This window comes from Leptinotarsa decemlineata, unplaced genomic scaffold (assembly GCF_025532065.1).
Source record: "Leptinotarsa decemlineata unplaced genomic scaffold, Ldec_3_MD MMD2_tig00003557_RagTag_RagTag, whole genome shotgun sequence".
Taxonomy (NCBI): domain Eukaryota; kingdom Metazoa; phylum Arthropoda; class Insecta; order Coleoptera; family Chrysomelidae; genus Leptinotarsa; species Leptinotarsa decemlineata.
In genome coordinates, this window is record NW_027412590.1 from 2,060,295 (window position 1) to 2,079,955 (window position 19,661).

The 19,661-nt window shown below is 33.4% G+C and overlaps 1 protein-coding gene across 4 annotated transcripts in view; it reads left to right on the forward strand.

The window, feature by feature from the left end:
* LOC111510561 (equilibrative nucleoside transporter 3) overlaps positions 1-18,397 on the forward strand; it is a 28,051-nt gene extending 9,654 nt beyond the window's left edge. For 3 of the 4 annotated variants that reach the window (XM_023166480.2, XM_023166481.2, XM_074178178.1), the window contains 3 exons: positions 4,208-4,293; positions 6,008-6,207; positions 10,750-11,020. In XM_023166480.2, coding sequence (XP_023022248.2) covers positions 4,208-4,293; positions 6,008-6,207; positions 10,750-10,858 — 395 coding nt within the window. In that variant the 3' untranslated portion in view covers positions 10,859-11,020. Of the gene's footprint in view, positions 1-4,207; positions 4,294-6,007; positions 6,208-10,749; positions 11,021-17,623 lie in introns of those variants that run through there. The other variant, XM_074178177.1, reaches the window with a different exon arrangement.
* Positions 18,398-19,661: the final 1,264 nt, after the last annotated feature.

Genomic DNA, 19,661 nt, shown 5'->3' on the forward strand with positions numbered 1-19,661 from the left:
GATCTTGCTGTATTTGTCTCGGTTACTGCATAGGTGTTTCCACGCATACTATTGATTATTTGGTTATGATGTTCCTGATCAATATTCAAATAAGGTTTTATGGAATTTCCATTATTGTGCCCAGTAATTTTCAACAATTGCTGTTCTTGAACTCCACTCTTAGCTAGTTGACTGACTGCAGTTGCTCTATTAGAGTGATTGGTTATTTTCCTCTGTTTCGTATCTAAGCCAATTGCTTCAGCAGAAGATTTCGTCCATCCGTTGATTATATTTCTACATTTTGAACACCAAAGCGAGGAAGTGACATTTTCGAAATGAATTGAATAGTAATTCAATTCAGTAGTAATTCATTTCAGTAGAAATGTCAAACAACTTCATTGTGTTGGTTGCTTAGCAATGTCATGACATAAGTGATAACTACCCGTGAAAACTATCTATGGGTAGTTATCAGTGTAATGATGGTTTCATTGGTTATTTCGACACACATGACTAGAAATAGACAAATTTGATAGGATAATTTTTTTGGCAAAAAATTTTCATTGTAATTTCTTAGAGGAAGTGAAATTGTATTAAAAAATGACAAAGAATTGAAATAAGTATGTAATGTGTAAGTGAATACAAAAAAATCAAAAAAAAAGTTGAAAGTGGAGAATAAAGATGTTAACTATGGAATTAAGAACAAGTTCCCAAACTACAATCTTTTTGGTGAGATAGATAGACAGGTTTAGTTTCACTGATTTACAGTTTTTTGATTTTTAGCTGAATTACAACTGATTCATCGACTTCATGTCATCGTGATTAGAGGATTAATGAGGCTTCACAGGGCGGTGAGTTGCAAAGGCAAGCTTCGACATGATGACAGACAGATGACGAGATTCGTCATCTGTCTTCCACTGAAAGGAAACTAATTATTATAAAATGAAGGTCAAGTATTATGCATCTATGATTCAGCACCAGACAGCGCTGTTTCCACTCGCTATAAATCTCATCAGTGTTGCTAGGATGAACCACAAATGCATTGCAGGACTCAACAGTCCTTGAAGAAGAAGCCATATTGTTCATTTTGATTATTTTTATTCATGTCACGGCTAGGTATACAAATAACCGTCAACTAGTAGGTAGGTAGGTAGGTCTGAAGTTAGTGGGTCTATTCGACCCTCCACCGCAACCCATAAGGGTTTATTGTGGCTCACACTTATTCACAGTCGGCCAAATAAATCTTCATTTTAAACGAAGCCGATTAGTTTGTATGGTGAGTGGTCTTTCAGGTCAGATGGTGAGAGAACGGATCTGCCGAACTCAAAGAACCTGATTCGGTCCCCAGCGGAACTGTATATGTTCAGCAGTTTCATTATTTTCCAGACAGACACACACTGTCTTCCGACAGTACGTCAACTAGTACTCTCCATCTTTTGTTCAGTCAGAGTCATGTTTCATAGTGAATAACGTAGACTGAGAAATGAGGTATAAACAGAGATATCTACTTTCAGTCATTCTCAGAAGCGGTGGGCTCTGTGTATATGTCTGGAGAGACCGATTCTATGTGTGAAGGATGAAATTTAGAAAGGGTCTATTCTCTGCCTGGCATGATATAGAGAGCACGTGGTGGTGATTTAAGTAAAATTTCGTATAATCACACATCTGAATGAATTTCAACTTCTTGAGGTATTCAAAAATCTGAATTTAAAAGTATTTTAAATATGAAATCGTATTTTGAAATTGTTAGTTTCAACCAATTATAGAGTCATTGGGGATTTTTTGTAGTATAGTTCTGCCAGGCAAAAATATAAAAGCATACAATAGTAAAAAGTATACAAGCACAGAAATATAAAAGCTTCAGAACTAATAGACGTATGAAAGCCACTAATAACATAGAAATAAGTAAATGCATTACCAAAGTAATAAATTAGGCACAACGGGTCTGGATGCCCTGTAAAACATAGGTCTAAAGTGGCTACTGCTCTATTTGGCCGAATTCCCCAATCTCAAGAATCAGAGATGTTCATTGGAAGGAGTGTAAACAAGCCATATGTTTCTTTGATAGTTTCTGGAATAATGATTCCGATCAGGAGTTGTGAGGTTTAGTGCATTGAACCCTAACAAAGCAAACATTGGAAAGAATGAATAATTTCTGGAAATTGACACTCTGATTTCGTCAACTAGTGACAATTCATATTCATTAGTGATTTTTTAATATTTCTATTTATTCATTAAATTCAAGGTTGGGAATGCATATCCCAAATGAAACTTCTGAGTCAACCGTAATCCTTGTTTTATTGGTATTCTAGAAGTATCCTCTATCTCAGTGTAACTATTGAAAATCCCAAGAAAACCGTATTTCTTATTTTATTGATATCTGTTTGAAAATCTGTTCACACAGTGTCCACAGTGACAGGTATTCAAAAAAAGAAAAGTATTTCAAGAAACTTCCAATTTAGTAACCCTTTTCAGCACTTATTATTGAATTTCTATGTGAAGTCAAGAACGGACTTGCACTTTCGCCTACGCAAATCAAGATCTAGTCGTTCCAACTGAGTACAGTTTTCACTCTAGATCAAGAGACGATCAGGAAAACGATACCAAGACAAAGGAAAAATCTCGATGGTGGCCAATATTATTTGCTTTTTCTCAATTCAGAATTTCTCAGCCAATAGTTGAGGTTTTGTGAGTTGGAGAATGTTCTGCGTAAACAAGAAGCAAATTTATAAAAACAAAGTTTCAGAATCACTGCATGACTATCTGAGTTCCAGAACGAAGAGTTACCGGATTATTCCTAGTTCAACTGATCTGCCGTTAAAGAGATACAGCTGATTGGAAATATGATATTTTGGTTGAGTTTTAGCATAATAGTGTTAAAGAAACTTTGGTATCCATGTTTTGTTCATTCAATTCTCAAGTTGAAATCGACTGTATGAAAATCAGAAGTGATCACTCAACAAACATTACCAATGTTTTGGAAATGAGATTGTGGAACAAATATTTCATAGAAATCATGAGAAGAAGAAATGTGAAGACAGACTCTTGGGGAACTACACTTGTGGAAATTTGTTATTCAGAAAAAGTATTTCCGACAGAAATACAACTTCTCAATAAAAAAGTTATGAAATATACCGTCGAAATTGCTGAGGTCAGACAACATATCTGCAGTATAGTCATCTAACACACGATTTCGCAAATCGCGTCAATCATTGATCTACCGATCGATTCCCATCATAGTTGATATACTTTTCAGGTTTATGATAAATTCATCACAAGATATTTTTGAGTTTGATTCATTGCCTCATTATATAATTTTCTCAATTAAGAATACATTTTTCTTATGAATAATGTCGTCATATAGTCGTTTTGTGTACCAATTATAGGAGAATTTTCTTCAGCAATAATAAGTTTTCAAGGAAAAGAAGATAACCCAAACAGTTACATCCAAGTCTTTTCTTCGTTTTTGATACAATTTAAAAAAATGTTTTAAGTGATTCAAGAACAGGGTTGAAAATGTCGTAGATACTTTTTCAAGATATATGTTGCCGATATCTGATAAAAATACATAACCTATTGAAGTGACATTATTCACGACATGGACTTCATTTTCAATATGTATTTCTCTTCAACAAAAGTTTTCTCAGATGAAGACTACTCATTGATAAACATATATTTATTTAAACAGTCAGCCAGCAGGTATGAAGCAGGTTAGTATTATTTTCTGTATGTAGTACGTCGTAGTTTATTGCATTGTTAATTAGTGAAGACTACTACTCCACCTTAGGAAACTACTGTTGTAGTAAAACGCTTATTGGAAATATAGTCTATATTGTGAAAACCTGCAATCATCATGATTTTCACCAAGTAACGGGTCAGTGTATTCAAACTTTATTGAAGCAACACTTCATTGAGAGATTTTTACTAAAAATGCGAAAATATCACGATACAATGTTACCTGAATACGTTATGGATTTTCATCAAGTATCGGCCAGTTCCATCACATGTCAGAATATCATCTATTCTATATAAATCTCAGATGAGTTGAATACTCTTGCGAAAAAAAAATGAAATTTTCAGGTCGTTTATACCTAGCTTTTTATATTTGTTACAATTTTACGTTGAAGAAAATTACCAGATCTAAAGAAAATAATTGTAGTCAAGTTAATATCAGTTATTTCCATACATGAATTTAATGATCATTGAATTCCAAGTTCGCAATTTATTTCAGATAAATTATTTGTTCCCACGATAACTTTTTTACTGGCAGACATTATGGCTCTAACTGGACGTTTTTTCGCTAAACCCATTTTCACAGTAAGTAATTAACATATATTCTGATGCAGTGTAGGAGTTTGATAAATCGTATTGATTTTCAGTGATAATTTTCAAATACCGCTATTCAGTTTTCATCATAAATACACAGTTCGATTAGATGACGAAGGAAATAGATGAGACACAAGCAACTGATTCAAACCTGTGTTGCCTATTCATCTGTCTATCTGTCTCATGAATTTTCTTTAATTCAACTTTCAGAAATAAAGAAGATATTATTTCGAAAATGCTTTCGTACAATTTAGATAGTTCTATATTCCTTACTACACTTCATTCCTACTATTAGCCGTTCAGAAAAACATCAGAATAAAGAATTATCATTTTCAAATAACACTTTTTTTTAGATTTTCACTGGACAATTAACAAAACAGAAACACGTACTACGATTTTGTAAACTGTCCAGTAAAAATCACGCAATGACGTTATTGTATCGACAATGAGTGAATGTTTGCAGTGCATATCTATTGGAAAATGCAAAAACAAATCGATTTTCAATTCGAAGTAGAATATCCTCTTATTGTCACCTTCACCACCGCCACTTGATGATAGTCACCATCAGAAATTCAATGAAAAAAGTACTGAGCGTAAAACATATTGAAAAACTGATTTTATGAGAAATTCATCCATGGGACTGATCCGCTATGTAATTTTTCATTTCAGCACCCTGTTGCGGGAAAAACAACTGTTCTGTGTTTCGAATTATGATGTTCCATTTATATGATAATCTAAACAAGTCATGAAGGGATAATGGTAATTGAGAAAAGTACATAGTGGGAACCCAAAAATTGAAAACCGTGTATTATGTGAACAATTTCAAAATACATTTATTCAGTAGCTGCTCGAATTTCCTTTCATTTTCTCTAATATATGAATTTGAGTTGGTGTTCCGATATTTTTGAGTATTTCTAGAGTTACTTTATGAAATTGTTTGTACCGCAAGAGGCCGTTATGATGAAAAAATGTTCGTCGTGAATTGATGATCGATCTCTTCTCAATTTTTTCCTCAAAAAATATATTCAACCTGTTCCGTTCTCGGTTCTGCGCATTGTCTGAAACAAACATCTTCATTGAGACTGAAGCTTTCAACTCCTATCTACAATTCCAGCAGCTCAAAATTTTACTGGTCTCTCCCTGAAAATACCAATAATGTCATTTCTACCACCAACATTGAAAAAATCCATTTCTCTACCATGTGATATAAAAATTGTTTTTTTTATTAAATTTTTCCAGGTACTATTTCAATCTAGGAAGAAACTGGAAAATTGAAAATTTAAAAAAAAAACTCTAAGTTCATCATTTCATGTGGAACTGAATGGGGTGAATTCTTTTATAATATAATTCCAAAACGTAGGCACAAAATTCTGTCTCCGTCTCTTGCAGTGTCGTACGGAAATTATACTGAACAGATGGAAAAAATTTATGGAATACTATATGAATTCCAAAAATATTTCTGAGAATTCAGTGCCTACTAATATGAAATTGTAGACGGATTGAGTTTTTTCCATCCACAAAATAATTCATGAGCTACCCACCACAGATAATTCATAATAATTGAATGAAATCAATATATGGGATTTTTCATACAATAATACAGTTTCTGAGTGGATATTTCGAATTGTGTGCTTGTCAAATAATACAAATATTTTTTATTTCAACAATAATTAGGACATATTCATTTATAATTTCTCCGTTTCAGCCAAATAATGCCAAATGGTTTGCTGCCTTCGATGTAACCAGAACAATTCTTATGACACCCCTATGTTTATTCTGCAATGCTTTGCCACGTAGGCATCTACCAGTATTGTTTCCACATGATTGGGAATACATATTTCTTTTGGGTAGTATTCAATTGATGAGAGCATTCTTCAGTACATGTTCAGCCCTAAGTATGAGAAAGTGAGTATATTTTTTGAATATTTGTTTCATTCATTCATTCATGTATTCTGTCATGCATTTATCCATTGATGTATTCATTTTGAAAAATGAAAAATGAAAGTTTCTATATTTTTATACAACTTGTATTTGTAATTGAAATTACAGCAGTTTAGTCTTGCCAGGACATTTTCAAACTGATTCAATTACAATAGTTTGGAAATGTCCTAGTAGGTGGAAACTGCAGTAATGTTTGTTACGAATAAAAGTACTTGTGATGCACTGTTTGGATATTACTGGAGTTTTTTCCCACATCAAATCGTTATTTACCATGTCGACACGTGTTTCGATCACCAATCATCTTCAAGGGGAAGATTAAGCGCTAAGTATACTTACAATGTTATCCTTATTATTACCATAGATATCTCTTCTGTGTATCTGCGTTTTTTTTTGTACCTTGGGAGCTGTCTGACTTGTCCATTTAGTCCAAGTATCCAGGAAACACTGCAGCCTCTTGGGCTTATTGCGTTTGTTCTCCCATCTTCTCATGACACCCATTCCATCAGTCTCGTTCCCTGTATCTGCATTTTAAGAGTTTTAAATTAATTTTACAATGTTTCCTTAGGTAATAGTCAGGTAAATCTAATAATTGAAATAGTATTTCAACAGACTATATCGTATACTATTAGGTATTGGTCCACCATCGTTATTCATAATATTATTATGTTGACTTATTTCTATTCTCTCATAGTTCTACTAGTTCCTTGAAAATCTTTCCTGAGTTTTTCGTGTATTGGTGGTATGGAGCTGAACTATTATTATCTTGGTTTTCGATGTTTTTGAAAGTAGAGATTCCGTTCATTCTTAACCTAAACTTTTTCTTCCTTATTATATCATCTACAGTGCCCCTAGAGAAAACGTTACTGGCGGCTATTTCCTGTATTGTACGTTTTTCTTTCGTGAACCTGTCATATGTGAGCGGAAAATTCAAGAAACGATGCACTAGAAAATTCAGCCCAGCACGTTTGTTCTGTCCACAGTGATGTGAACTGTCAGGAATATACCTGTTTAAAATCTGTTCAAAATCTACAACCAGAACCAGAAAAGTCAGCCCACCACGTTTGTTCTGTTCACAGTGATGTGAAATGTCAGGATTATACCTGTACGTGCTTGTTTCTTTTCTAAATACATCGTATTCCAGCCCTCCATATTGGCTCTTCATTACCAAAACGTCAAGAAATGGAAGTTGTTTCATTCTCTAACTCATAGGTGATTTTTTTTTTATAGAATTCTGTTATTTGAAAAGGAAAGAAAGTCCTCAATATTAGATTTTTTGTTATCGAATATCGCGTAAACATCATTTACATACCTTAGCCCTATCCTAGGAAAATACTTTTACTTTTCTTCGGTTTCCATTTCGAATCTGCTCATGGACAGGTTTTCCAGGTATGGGGACAAGGGACTACCCATAGCCGTTCCCTCTTGTTGTGAGAAGGTGAGATTTTGGTTTTCTTTGACATTATTTCCTAGCATCCCAATTCCACAGACTAACAATACCTAAGGGAAATACTGAAGAAAAATAATTTCGATAATAACAAAATTGATGAATTTTTATCCCTCACTGATTTGTGTATGAAACAAAATCGTTTCCAAGTAGAAGGTTGCCTTTATGATCAACGCTTTCGAAAGTAGACTGTATTATTGTATGGAACTAAATGGAGGTCATTTTGAACACTTTATCCATTGATTGTGTTGCCATTTATATTACTTCTGTTGATTTCCTCAATGAAATGAGCGACAGCGAATTTTCTGTTTTTTGCTAAATATAACGTTCAACATTCAATTTCTCCATAACGAATGAACCAATTCCGAAAGAAAATACAGGAGTAATATATGAACGAAATGCCTTTCAAAAGATGTATCATTCGAACCCCTAAGCCATTGAAAAAAATTGGTAGTTGCCGACCGCAGGGGCGTTAAGTTTCGGGTATGTTTTCCATCAGTAATAGCCACCCTGAAAATAGAAATTGACGTGTTTTTTTGAATTTTCAATTACACGCCCATTTCCGACTAACAGGGTGGTCAAGTTTTCGTTAGAACGAACGCCCTGTATAAAGTTTGTTAAAATAATATTTCAATTAATATTACTGGAGTTTTTTCTCAACACCAAATCGTTATTTTTACACCTCGACACGTGTTTCGATCACCAAGTGATCATCTTCAAGAGGAAGATAAAACAGTTTTATCTTTCTCTTGAAGATGATCACTTGGTGATCGAAACACGTGTCGAGGTGTAAAAATAACGATTTGGTGTTGAGAAAAAACTCCAGTAATATTCATTACTACACCAAAGGTTCCAAACAGTACATCATAAATATTTCAATTATTAGATTCACCTAACTATTACATAAGGACGCATTGTAAAATCAATTTGAGACTAGTAGATAAGGTACAATTGTGAAATTACACTTAAGACGCAGTTACCTAGATGAGGTATTCATGGTATGAATACATTGTAAGTATATTTAGTTGGATCTTCCCCTTGAAGATGATCACTTGGTAATCGAAACACGTGTCGAGGTGTTGAAATAACGGTTTGGTGTTGTGAAAAAACTCCAGTAATATTATTTTCCAAAAGAAGTGGTGAAAAAACATAGAAAATTTTATTTTATAAGGCAGTGATTTGGCCATGGTTTAATAAATGCTTTTAGATCTCGATTTATTTGGGTACCCTCGATCGAGGAAAACTTCGACAGAGCTGTTTGAAGACCTTTCATCAAATGTAGTGCATAAATATAATAAAATAGACTGAAGACTGACATATTGGGTTTCACAATCATCTATGCTCACTTCCAACGGCGATCTTCAAAAATATCGATTGGAGAAATAACATTATTCGAAAGACCTATCTAGCTCGATATTTCTAACAACGGATCAAAATTGATAGCATAAATGGCCAGGTTGAAATCCAATAAATCAGAATCGTGCAATTTCCCTAGTCTGTTGCCCTGAATATATCATTTATGATGTGTTAAAGCGCAGTTGTACAACTGAAACCTTAAAAAAATCTTGATTTCATATTTGGTTATGAAGAAAATACTTCAAAATGTGCTTTGAGCCGAGTTTCGATCTCTTTGTCCAATATTTTTGATAAAGTACATGTATACTAATCGTTTGTAGGTTTTTCAATTCAGGCAGGTTCTGTTTTTTTGTCAAAACTTCACAACTGAACTCTTCTGATGATGGCAAATAGTTGTCACCATCAATCCCCGCGTGCTTTATCACCTCCGTGTGTTTTAAATATGTTCAGTTGTCTCTGTTGATTATAAAATAATCTATAACTATTCTTCCTCTTCTGCTAGGTTGTTCTCTATATTTGAACATATAGTCATGTTCAAGTCATGTTTTGAATTTGACAATAATGAATAATTTTTGACAATTCTGTGTATCATCATTTGCTCATTGATTCAAGAAACCCGTTTGTGTTCTAGCAGTCATCTCATACGATGTCTCTCTGGTCTAGAAACGCCATACGATTTGACAATGTGTTCGGAATCGCAGTCGACCTGTCTGAGAGGCCGATGCGTTAGTTTTCTGCCAACGAGTATTCCACGAGATATCAAAACAGTTGCTGCCATGATATCAACAGTGTGTTTAGTATGGCTCGGGCAGCATGAGTCGAAATGGTTTTTCCAATAAATTGTCTGTGATGATATCATTGTCAACACAAATTGCACAATTTTTCACGAACAACGTCAACACTAACAGTTACCAACTAGGAACGGACAATCTGTCGGCTCAAAAAAAGTTTTGAAGACTTTGACACGTTACTTTGTGAAAATCAATAATACTCAACCATCGAAATGATTACAAACTACCACAGTAAAAAATTTATTTCCAATACGCGTTCAACAATACGTTTCAACAGATTTTCCAGTTGGATTGGTAATCTACACAGTGTAGAGTATACAATCTTGTATGAAATCAAATTGAACAACTCCATTCACAGTAATCGCGGTTCATGACTTTTTTTGTACAGGCATGTTGATGAGTGTTTTCGTTGCTCTCTATACTGAGGCATGATTAATCGAATTTTGTCGTTATCATTCGGAGTGGGACGACACGTATGCCATTATAGGCCAGTCATAATAGTACGGGGTTTCACAGACATACTACTCCTAGGACACCATTGACAATCAGTTACTTCGAATTCATTTTATTTGAAAGACATAATTCATTTTCACTTCGACTGTGGAAACGTTATGGGATACCCAGGCGGAATGATACAATTTGAACTGAGTTTTGATAATGTCAACTTGATTTATTTGTGAAACTTGCATCGAGAAGATTATTACATTTCTAGTGCTTAGGTACAAGTTCTGTGTTAGAATTACTTGATGCCAGAATTCTTCGTTCCACGTTTCAATGACAGAATTATGTGATTGATGTGTACCTCGATATACTGAATTTATTTTAACTTGAGACTCTGGAGACTTCCAATATAATGTTACATTTATACTCTAAGATAGATAGATGTTACAATCTGAAATATTTTTCTATTCACAGTTTGATTGGAGATCAGGCAGAACTTGGGTTTCTCATAATGCAAACTCTTGGAGGATTTACAGGAAGTATTTTCTCATTATTGAATCCAGTAATTGTGAATAAGCTATAATTGAATTGGGAGAAAAAAAATAAGAAAAACTCGAAAATGTTATGACAAATTGGAAATACTCTTGACAATTGTAACTATTGATAGAAAAAGTATACAGTGTGCGAAAACTAAACACTATGAAAAGTGGAATACATCTAACGAATATAATAAAGTCATATAGTATTTTGTTTCTTCTTTAGTGCATCATATCCGAATTTACAAAGTAAAATTTTTCAGTTGAATGTAAATGGTAACAAATTATAATAGAATTTGCTTTAAATTACATATTGAGTATTGAATATTGTAGTTTATAATATTGAAAAAAGATTTACAATAAAAGTGTTACGTTATATGAACCACTTTTTTCGATCGTCAGTATTTTGTTCCTTGAATAGAATGCAAGGGTCGTCTGTCTCTCATAGATTCCATAAAAATTACTACAATTCAATTGTGCAGTTCGGAAGAATTTTTTTTTTCGAGAATCACATGAAAATCGTTCCATAAATCATCAAAAAACTGAAACAATTTCGAATATATTCTGAATATATAGCTGAAAAAATCAATGAAAGATGAGAATATCTTAAAAATGAACAAGACGTATTCTCACTGGAAAGAGAAACTTTTTACAGCAGAAGTAGCAAAAGAGGAAGGTTATCTGTAGACTTTCTGCGATGAGAATCGAATACCATTCGAAGCAGAATTGAACGACAATCAAAACGATGTGCCCCTTGACCCCCTTTCACATTTGAAATTCTAAGAGTAACATCTACCCCTCCTAGGGGGTTGAACCACGAGGGCCTAAAATTGAAAGTGTCTCCTTTGATAATAAAATCGAATTGTTCTATCGATTTCTATATTGTTCACTGGAAGGAAGATATTAAGGGTGGAAAATTTTCAAATAGACCCCCTGTATATTTCGTGGCTGTTCAAAAATTTGATGATTTATTGTTATGAAAAGTAACGAGGCTAGGGGTTTAGTTATTCGTTTGCGAAATGAGTTTCTCTTAGTTAGCTAATAACAAATCTGATATGACCGTTAGGAAAAACCAAGTGCAATATTCAATTATGATTTCCGATATAGTCTTTGCTTCTAATAATCAACAATTATTTGTAGAAAACATTAGTTTTTGGTTTTGATACTCTTCGTAGTCTAATTCATCCTATGGAGGCGTACAATATTAAACTATTGTGTATACTTAAAATCTTTTCAAAATTTGTTTTTCCGTTAACCAGCTGTCGCACCCCTACGAACGACAACCCTCAGGAGTATAAACTTGTGCGAGCTAAGGATTAACGAGGTCTTACACCCGAGCGTGTCGTTGAGATGTCCCAAAGCAACAATTCTGTCACAGGCTTCAAGTTTCAAAAAGCATAATGTGATTGAAAATAATTTTGATGACCTTGCTGAGGTAATAGATAAGAATCAATTCGAGTCGAAAGATATCTGGTATATGGACGAAACAGTAGTAACCCCTGTCCAAAATTCTAGCTAAATTGTAGCTCAAAATAGAATTGTATAAGTAGGTTTAGTAACTTCAGCAAGCTCCAGATTTTTGTCAAGAAAATGGACTAGTACTGCTATCGTTTCCACCCCATAGCACACACAAACTTCAGCCTTTGAATATGGTAGAATTTGAGTCATTTAAGAAAATAATAAATACGGCTACAGAAAACTGGATGCGAAATCATCATGGTCGAACGATGACTATTCATTATATTCCTAGGATTGTAAGAGAAGTATTTCCTCATTTTGTCACTGATAGAAATGCAATTACTGGATTCACCTATACCAGCATGAGTACATCTAATAGGAATATATTTACTGCTATTGACTACGCGTCATCATCCGTGACTGACCGGCCGTTACAAGTTAACGGACAAATGCCACCAAATCATGTTTTGACTAGTTCTGACGCAACGTCAAACATTCAAGTTGATCCAAGTACTCCAGTTGGTGATCTTTCAACATCAATGGACCAGACTGTTTACCGTACAGGTAGCAATGATTTGTCAAAAATAATGACCAACCACCGGCTGTTCAAATTATACCGGACTCGATCTCTGCTGACACTGACCCTCCGTTAGCTGACTCAATTTTGGATGAAATTTCTAAATCACCAGTGGCAGGACCTAGCGAGCTGCAACATGCAAATTCTACCCAGTTGTTTAATTTATCACCGGAAGATCTTAGACCTTTACCACAAGTGGGTCCAAGGACGGAAACAAATAAAGTTTGTTAAAAATGTAGAACTGCAATTCTGACGGACACTCCCGAAAAAACTTAATTGGACAATAACACCAACAACGAAATGAAGACAAGAAAATGTTAAGGCAAACTAATACTGGAGAAAATAAGAGAAAACTGATATCTCCAAAAGGAAAGTGAGAAGGAAAAAAGACAAAAAGGCACCAAAAGAAAATGAAAATCTGACGATGAAGATGCTTTTGTCTTGTCTTTTTATAACCTTCAGGCAATTGTCGACCAAATGAACAATATACAATGTATCGAATCTAAAATGTGGTCCCATGTGGAATGCCTGGGAGATGATAAGAATTATGTTTGCCATAATTGCGATTCTGAGTAAGAGAATAATGACTTAATTATAAAAGGACGATTATAAAAGAATGATCACCACTATATCAAATTGATCTCTTTACTAAAACTAGAATAATTTTTATTGATTTTTTTTCTTGAAATATCAAATTTTTTATCATTTATAATACAGAAGTTGATTTATATTATCAATACAAAGTCTTTGAATGAATAATTTTTTGATTTTTCATATAATATTGTATTTTTTTTCTGATTGATTCAGCCGTTACACCTCACGATTTGATCTCCACAAAATCACTGTTGAAAAAGCTACTGTATTAGCGAAACATGTCGTGATATATTTTTCAAATAAAGTTTGTGGAGATCAAATCGTGAGATGTAGTTTATGAAAATATAATATTGTATTCATCACCAACTCCCTTGTCTTGTTACTTTCGATCTACAACGTGTTGCTTTCGACCTGCCTACATGGTTGAAAGTAACAACTAACGATATTTTTTAATTTATGTTATTCATATAAAACATACTATAATATAATGATTTCGGTGGAGAGAAAATAAACTGGATCTATACACCCAGCCAGAAATCAAGGTAAAAGTACAAAGTGTTACTTTTGTATTCGGTCTCCCCTACATCATGAAATGTAGAAAAATGAAATAGCAGAAATCTACATGAAGAATTATATTACATATCTAAATAAATGTGACAGTGGAACACGGAATTCACTTTACCACGATCTCTTCTCAAAATTCTTGCATATCTACTGTGAACTAGATATGGTATTATTGTCGAAATGTATCACTAAAAAAACTTTATATTGCACGTCGCAGCTGAAAATTTACATTTTCACATTTTATTGAGCTTATACAGAAGTTATTTCGAGATTGTTCATACACACTCTGATTTTCATAGAAACAAGGACAACGTTGAAAACATAACCTGAAGTTCAATTTGAAAGGGTTATATTTTTAGGAGGGACTAATTTTTGGAAAAGAAAGTTTTTGGGTTTCTACTACTTCATATCAATATGGAGAAATGTCGAAATCTTCCAAAGAAAGGTAGTAACTGTATACATAGATGAAACAGCTACTTTCAATTTATGAATGAAATGTGTGTTTTTTCTCATAATGTTATCCAGAGCCCCAAGGCAAGAGTCTTACGGCGAAACATTGATGACTTGAGCATGACAGTGTTCCATATAACTAAGTGGAATTTTTATTTTAATTCAGTACATAGTGTGGAAACCTTGTGAATGATATCTGATTTAATTCCGCTTGGAATACATATAATTCAATGTTTATATGAAAGTAGCTGTTTCAGAAAGGCTTTTTCTTCCAGATTTGTGTCTGAAAATCACTTCTTTGCATGATCTACACATCTATGTATACAGTTACTTCTTTTAAAATCGATTACTTCCTTTCCTTCTTTGGAAGATTCCCACATTATATACAGGGTGTAACTAAATAAGTGTAAAACATCTAAGGAGGTGATTTCTCATAAAAAAAAGATAGGATCTTTCATATAAAGAAATTTCATTGGAGCATCCCTTGTTAAGATACAGCCCCTTAAAGGGGGTACATAAAATTTGTATAACAATTTTTTTCACAAGCACTAAAAAAGTTACAATATTGAAATTGACCTGACGCTTTGTACTATCAAAAAAACACTTAGCCAGAAATTTATTTGGTTTACCCCATGGTTGTGAGGGGTGGAAAACGCAACCCCTAAAATTTATTTCCAATGTAACTTTTTGTCTTATCATTTGTTAACCATTTCAAAATTTATTTTCGAGAGCCTGTTTAATTCTTAACAAAAAATGTTTCTTGGGTTTTTTGCCCAAAATAAACCAGTTCGCAGCAAAAAATTATTTTACGAACAACTACAGAGACACATCGTCATAAATGGGAAAATATGAAACTAATCTATCTATTGGTATGACGCTGTCAGTTTGTGAATTTTCGTAATTGAATTGATACTAATTGTGTGTTGTTGTTCTGTTCTTAATTTGTTACTTTCACTTGTTTTTAAAATGGCATACACAAATGAGGAAATGGCTGATTACGTTTATGGTCTTTCGCAGGAGAATAGGTCAGAAGCTTCTAGAAGATATGCTGAAATGTATCCTCAACGGCAGCATCCTTCACATAGAATATTTGCATGACTTCATCAACGATTACGAGGATATGATTCATTCCACGAAAGAACGCAGGATTGTGGTCGCCATCGAGAAGTACGAACACCACAGCTTGAGGAAGCAGTAATTAATTTGATTGAAGAACAACCTACCACCAGTACTAGAAAGATTGCTTTTCAGCTGAATGTTGATGATATGACGGTATTTCGAATTTTAAAGGAACAACTCTTATACCCTTACCATCTGCAACAAGTACATGCGCTGTTACCGCGAGACTTTCCGAACCTTCTTGAATTTTGAAATTGGATGCTGGAAATGATCAGAAGAAAATGAGACTTTCTGAAGAAGATTTAATTCACAGACGAATGTAGTTTTTCTCGGGAGAAGATTATTAATTTTCATAATCACCACATATGGGCTGATGAAAACCCTCACGCTATTGTCGAAACTAACCATCAAGAACAGTTTTCTCTCAACGTGTGGCTCGGAGTTATTGGGGATGATTTGATTGGGCCTGATTTTCTACCTCCTCGTTCAATTTTTAAGAGACGTGCATCCAGTACTGGTGGAGGAAGTTCCTTTGGGGGTCAGAAGGGATATGTTTTTTATGCATGATGGGGCTCCCGCCCATTTTAGTCGAGTAGCACGTCAGCATTTAACTGAAACAAATGCAAATCAGTGGATAGGTCGAGGAGGACCACAGAACTGGCCCGCTTGATCCCCGGATCTCAATCCTCTCGATTTCTCTATTTGGGGCCATTTACAGCATTTGGGTTATCGGATTCTTGTTCGCGATGTAGAGGACTTAAGAAACCGCATCATCGATGCGTGCAGAGTAATCAGAGAGACTCCAGCAATATTCGAGCGAATACGTGGCTCAATGCGCCGACGTCTAGACACATGTCTGAAGGTAGACATATTGAACATTTACTATGATATCTACATGTTGTGTGTTTTGTTATTAATAAATTAGTTTCGTTCATTACCCTTCAATCGTTTAAAGCAGGTACTAACTACAAAATAACAATAAATCCAGTTCGCATTTATGACGATGTATCTCTGTAGTTGTTCGTAAAATAATTTTTTGCTGCGAACTGGTTCATTTTGGGCAAAAAACCCAAGTGACATTTTTTATTTAGAATGAAACAGGCTATCGGAAATAAATTTTTAAATGGTAAACAAATAATGAGACAAAAAGTTACATTGGAAATACATTTTTGGGGTTGCGTTTTCCACCCCTTACAACCATGGGGTGGTAAACCAAATGAATTACTGGCTAAGTGTCTTTTTGGTAGTACAAAACGTCAAGTTAATTTCAATATTGTAACTTTTTCAGTGCTTATGAAAATAATTGTTATACAAATTTTATGTAACCCCTTTAAGGGGCTGTATCTTAACAAGGGATGTCCCAACGAAATTTCTTCATATGAAAGATCTTTTTTTCGATGAGGAATCACCTCCTCAAATGTTTTACACTCATTCAGTTACACCCTGTATATATATATATATATATATATATATATATATATATATATATAAATATATATATATAAATATATATATATATATATATATATATATATATATATATATATATATATATATATATATTTGACGCATTTCAACGTAATTCACATGTTACCCATTTGAAAATGTCACAAATCCAGTGGTGTAGTCAGAGTTTTTCTAAAAAAATCGCTAGTAATTTTTTTAGATTTTTGACCTTGAAAAATAAGATTAGTTGGCCCTGGAAATTGAGATTTATTCATGATATTTGGTGTCCTAATAGACTTTTTGAATATCTACCTAACAAAAAAAAAACATTCCAATCGGTTGAAAAATGTAAGTTTTATAAGGGTGCTTCCATCTTAAATGGGTCACACTGTGTATATATATATATATATATATATATATATATATATATATATATATATATATATATATATATATATATATATATATATATATATATATATATATATATATATATACATATATATATAATCTATTTGAAATGGTAATTTTTAATATGGTACCAGTATCAATTCATCAATTCTATATTGGCATTTTGATAATGATTTTCGATAATTTATTTCAGTATTGTCGCTGAAAGAATAATTAACGATGGAAAATGGTGAAATTGGCTGAGACTTCAAAGAAACATTTTCTGAAGGCAAAAACGAGTAATCTTCAAATTATCGACTACTATCATCCCTGCACAAGACAACTCACTGGAATGATTATTATCCATCAATACCTACAGTACAGGATTCACTATTCCAGAAAATGGTACGAATGATATATAGTCTGTTATTTCACTTCCCTGTACGAGTGAATGCGGTTCATGAATTATTTTGTTCATTTCATCAAACTATATTCAATTCTTTCAATGAATGTTGGTGAAAAGTCAATTACTCAAAATGTGAAAGACTGTTATTGAAGTGAGATGAATACAAATGCATCTAAACCACGATATTTCAATTGATGAATCTCTAGAGCTGAAAGGAATATTTTCTGTAAATATTGAGATGACTGAAGAATGGAAGTAGCAGATTCGATGTGAATGAAGTGATCGAAGAGAAATTATCATCAGAAGCTACCGAAAAATAAAATTGAAAGAAATAAAATGGAGAAGAATATTTTAGAGACGAGCTGTTAAAATACATTTCCAATTACGGAATAAGATTTAATGAGACTACGTAGACCCAACTGCTGTTCCAACTTCTCAAATACCAGACTTCAAGACCCAAATAGTGATAATTCTCCAATCTTCATGAGTAACCAGCTAAAAAAGTACAGCAGTGTTCCCCCCCTTCTCTTCTCAACTATGAAATCCGCCTCTGCAGAAGGTTTGAGAATTTTGGAAAAACTTTATAATTTCAGTCGAAACAAATGATAACAAGAATTAAAGTCGAGTCCAAATTGTTCACAGCGACTCCTAAATTCTGCTTCTTCATCTTCACAAAAAATGTGGAAAACTCCCAAAGGAAGAAAAAAAGCTAATGATTTCAGAAATAACTCTCCATACAGTGCAAATCATAAATAGAAGTTACTTTCAGATACACACTTGATGAAAAAAACCTCTCCTGTAACAAATATTTCCATATAATATGAACAATTATTTCCATATAAACACGAGACAAAAAATACCTTCGAAAAAACTACTTTTGTATGAAAATTGAAATATACAGAAATTAGTTTTTTCTATTCAGTTTGTACTCCAAACACTCGTTATGAAATTCAAAATCAAAATCAAAATCAAAATGTTCTTTATTAACTATTCTCCATACAATTTTGAATTAGCTATCATTCACAAGAAGGTTTAACAGTATATTTATTATATGAAGGGAATAACATTTCGCTCACATGGCGGACATTAATGCATGTTCAACACTTCTATGTGAACAGTTTCCTTCCTTTGGGAGCCAGAAGTTCCCTCTCTCACAAATTCATTCGTGACTCAAAATGTCTCTCAGTTGATGAGAATAATCCATATTACTGGAGTTTTTTTTCAACACCAAACCCCTTCTTTTACACCTCGACGTGTTTCGATCACCAAGTGATCATTTTCAAGAGGAAGATCAAACTAATCTTGAAGATGATCACTTGATGATCGAAACACGTATCGAGGTATTGAAATGACTGTTTGGTGTTGGGAAAAAACTCCAGTAATATTCATTACTACACCAAAACTTCCAAACAGTGCATCAAAGGAGAATAATCCAGGTTAATGACTATTTGAAACTGTACTACATTATTATTATTATCAAGCTTATAATCAAATATTTTATATTCAGATGTTTCATATATATCTAATCGTAATACTGATCAGAATGATGAGAGAGCTGGTTGCAAGGTCGGAAGAAACTTGATCACAAACGGTTGTCGTCACGTTTGCTCATGATGATAAACAAAAATTAATCAGAAGATCACTCTATTCGAGATTTCAAATGAATATTTCATGTAAATATATAACTGATTTACGATTACTTGAAAATATTATAACGGGTGTTTTTGGAGAGTATCAGCCGATATAAGGAACTTTATTTACAGATCAATATAATTGAATTTTCTGAAATTTGATTGATCGCATGATGACTCACAGGCAGTTCTTTGCTTTGAAATCAACTATATTC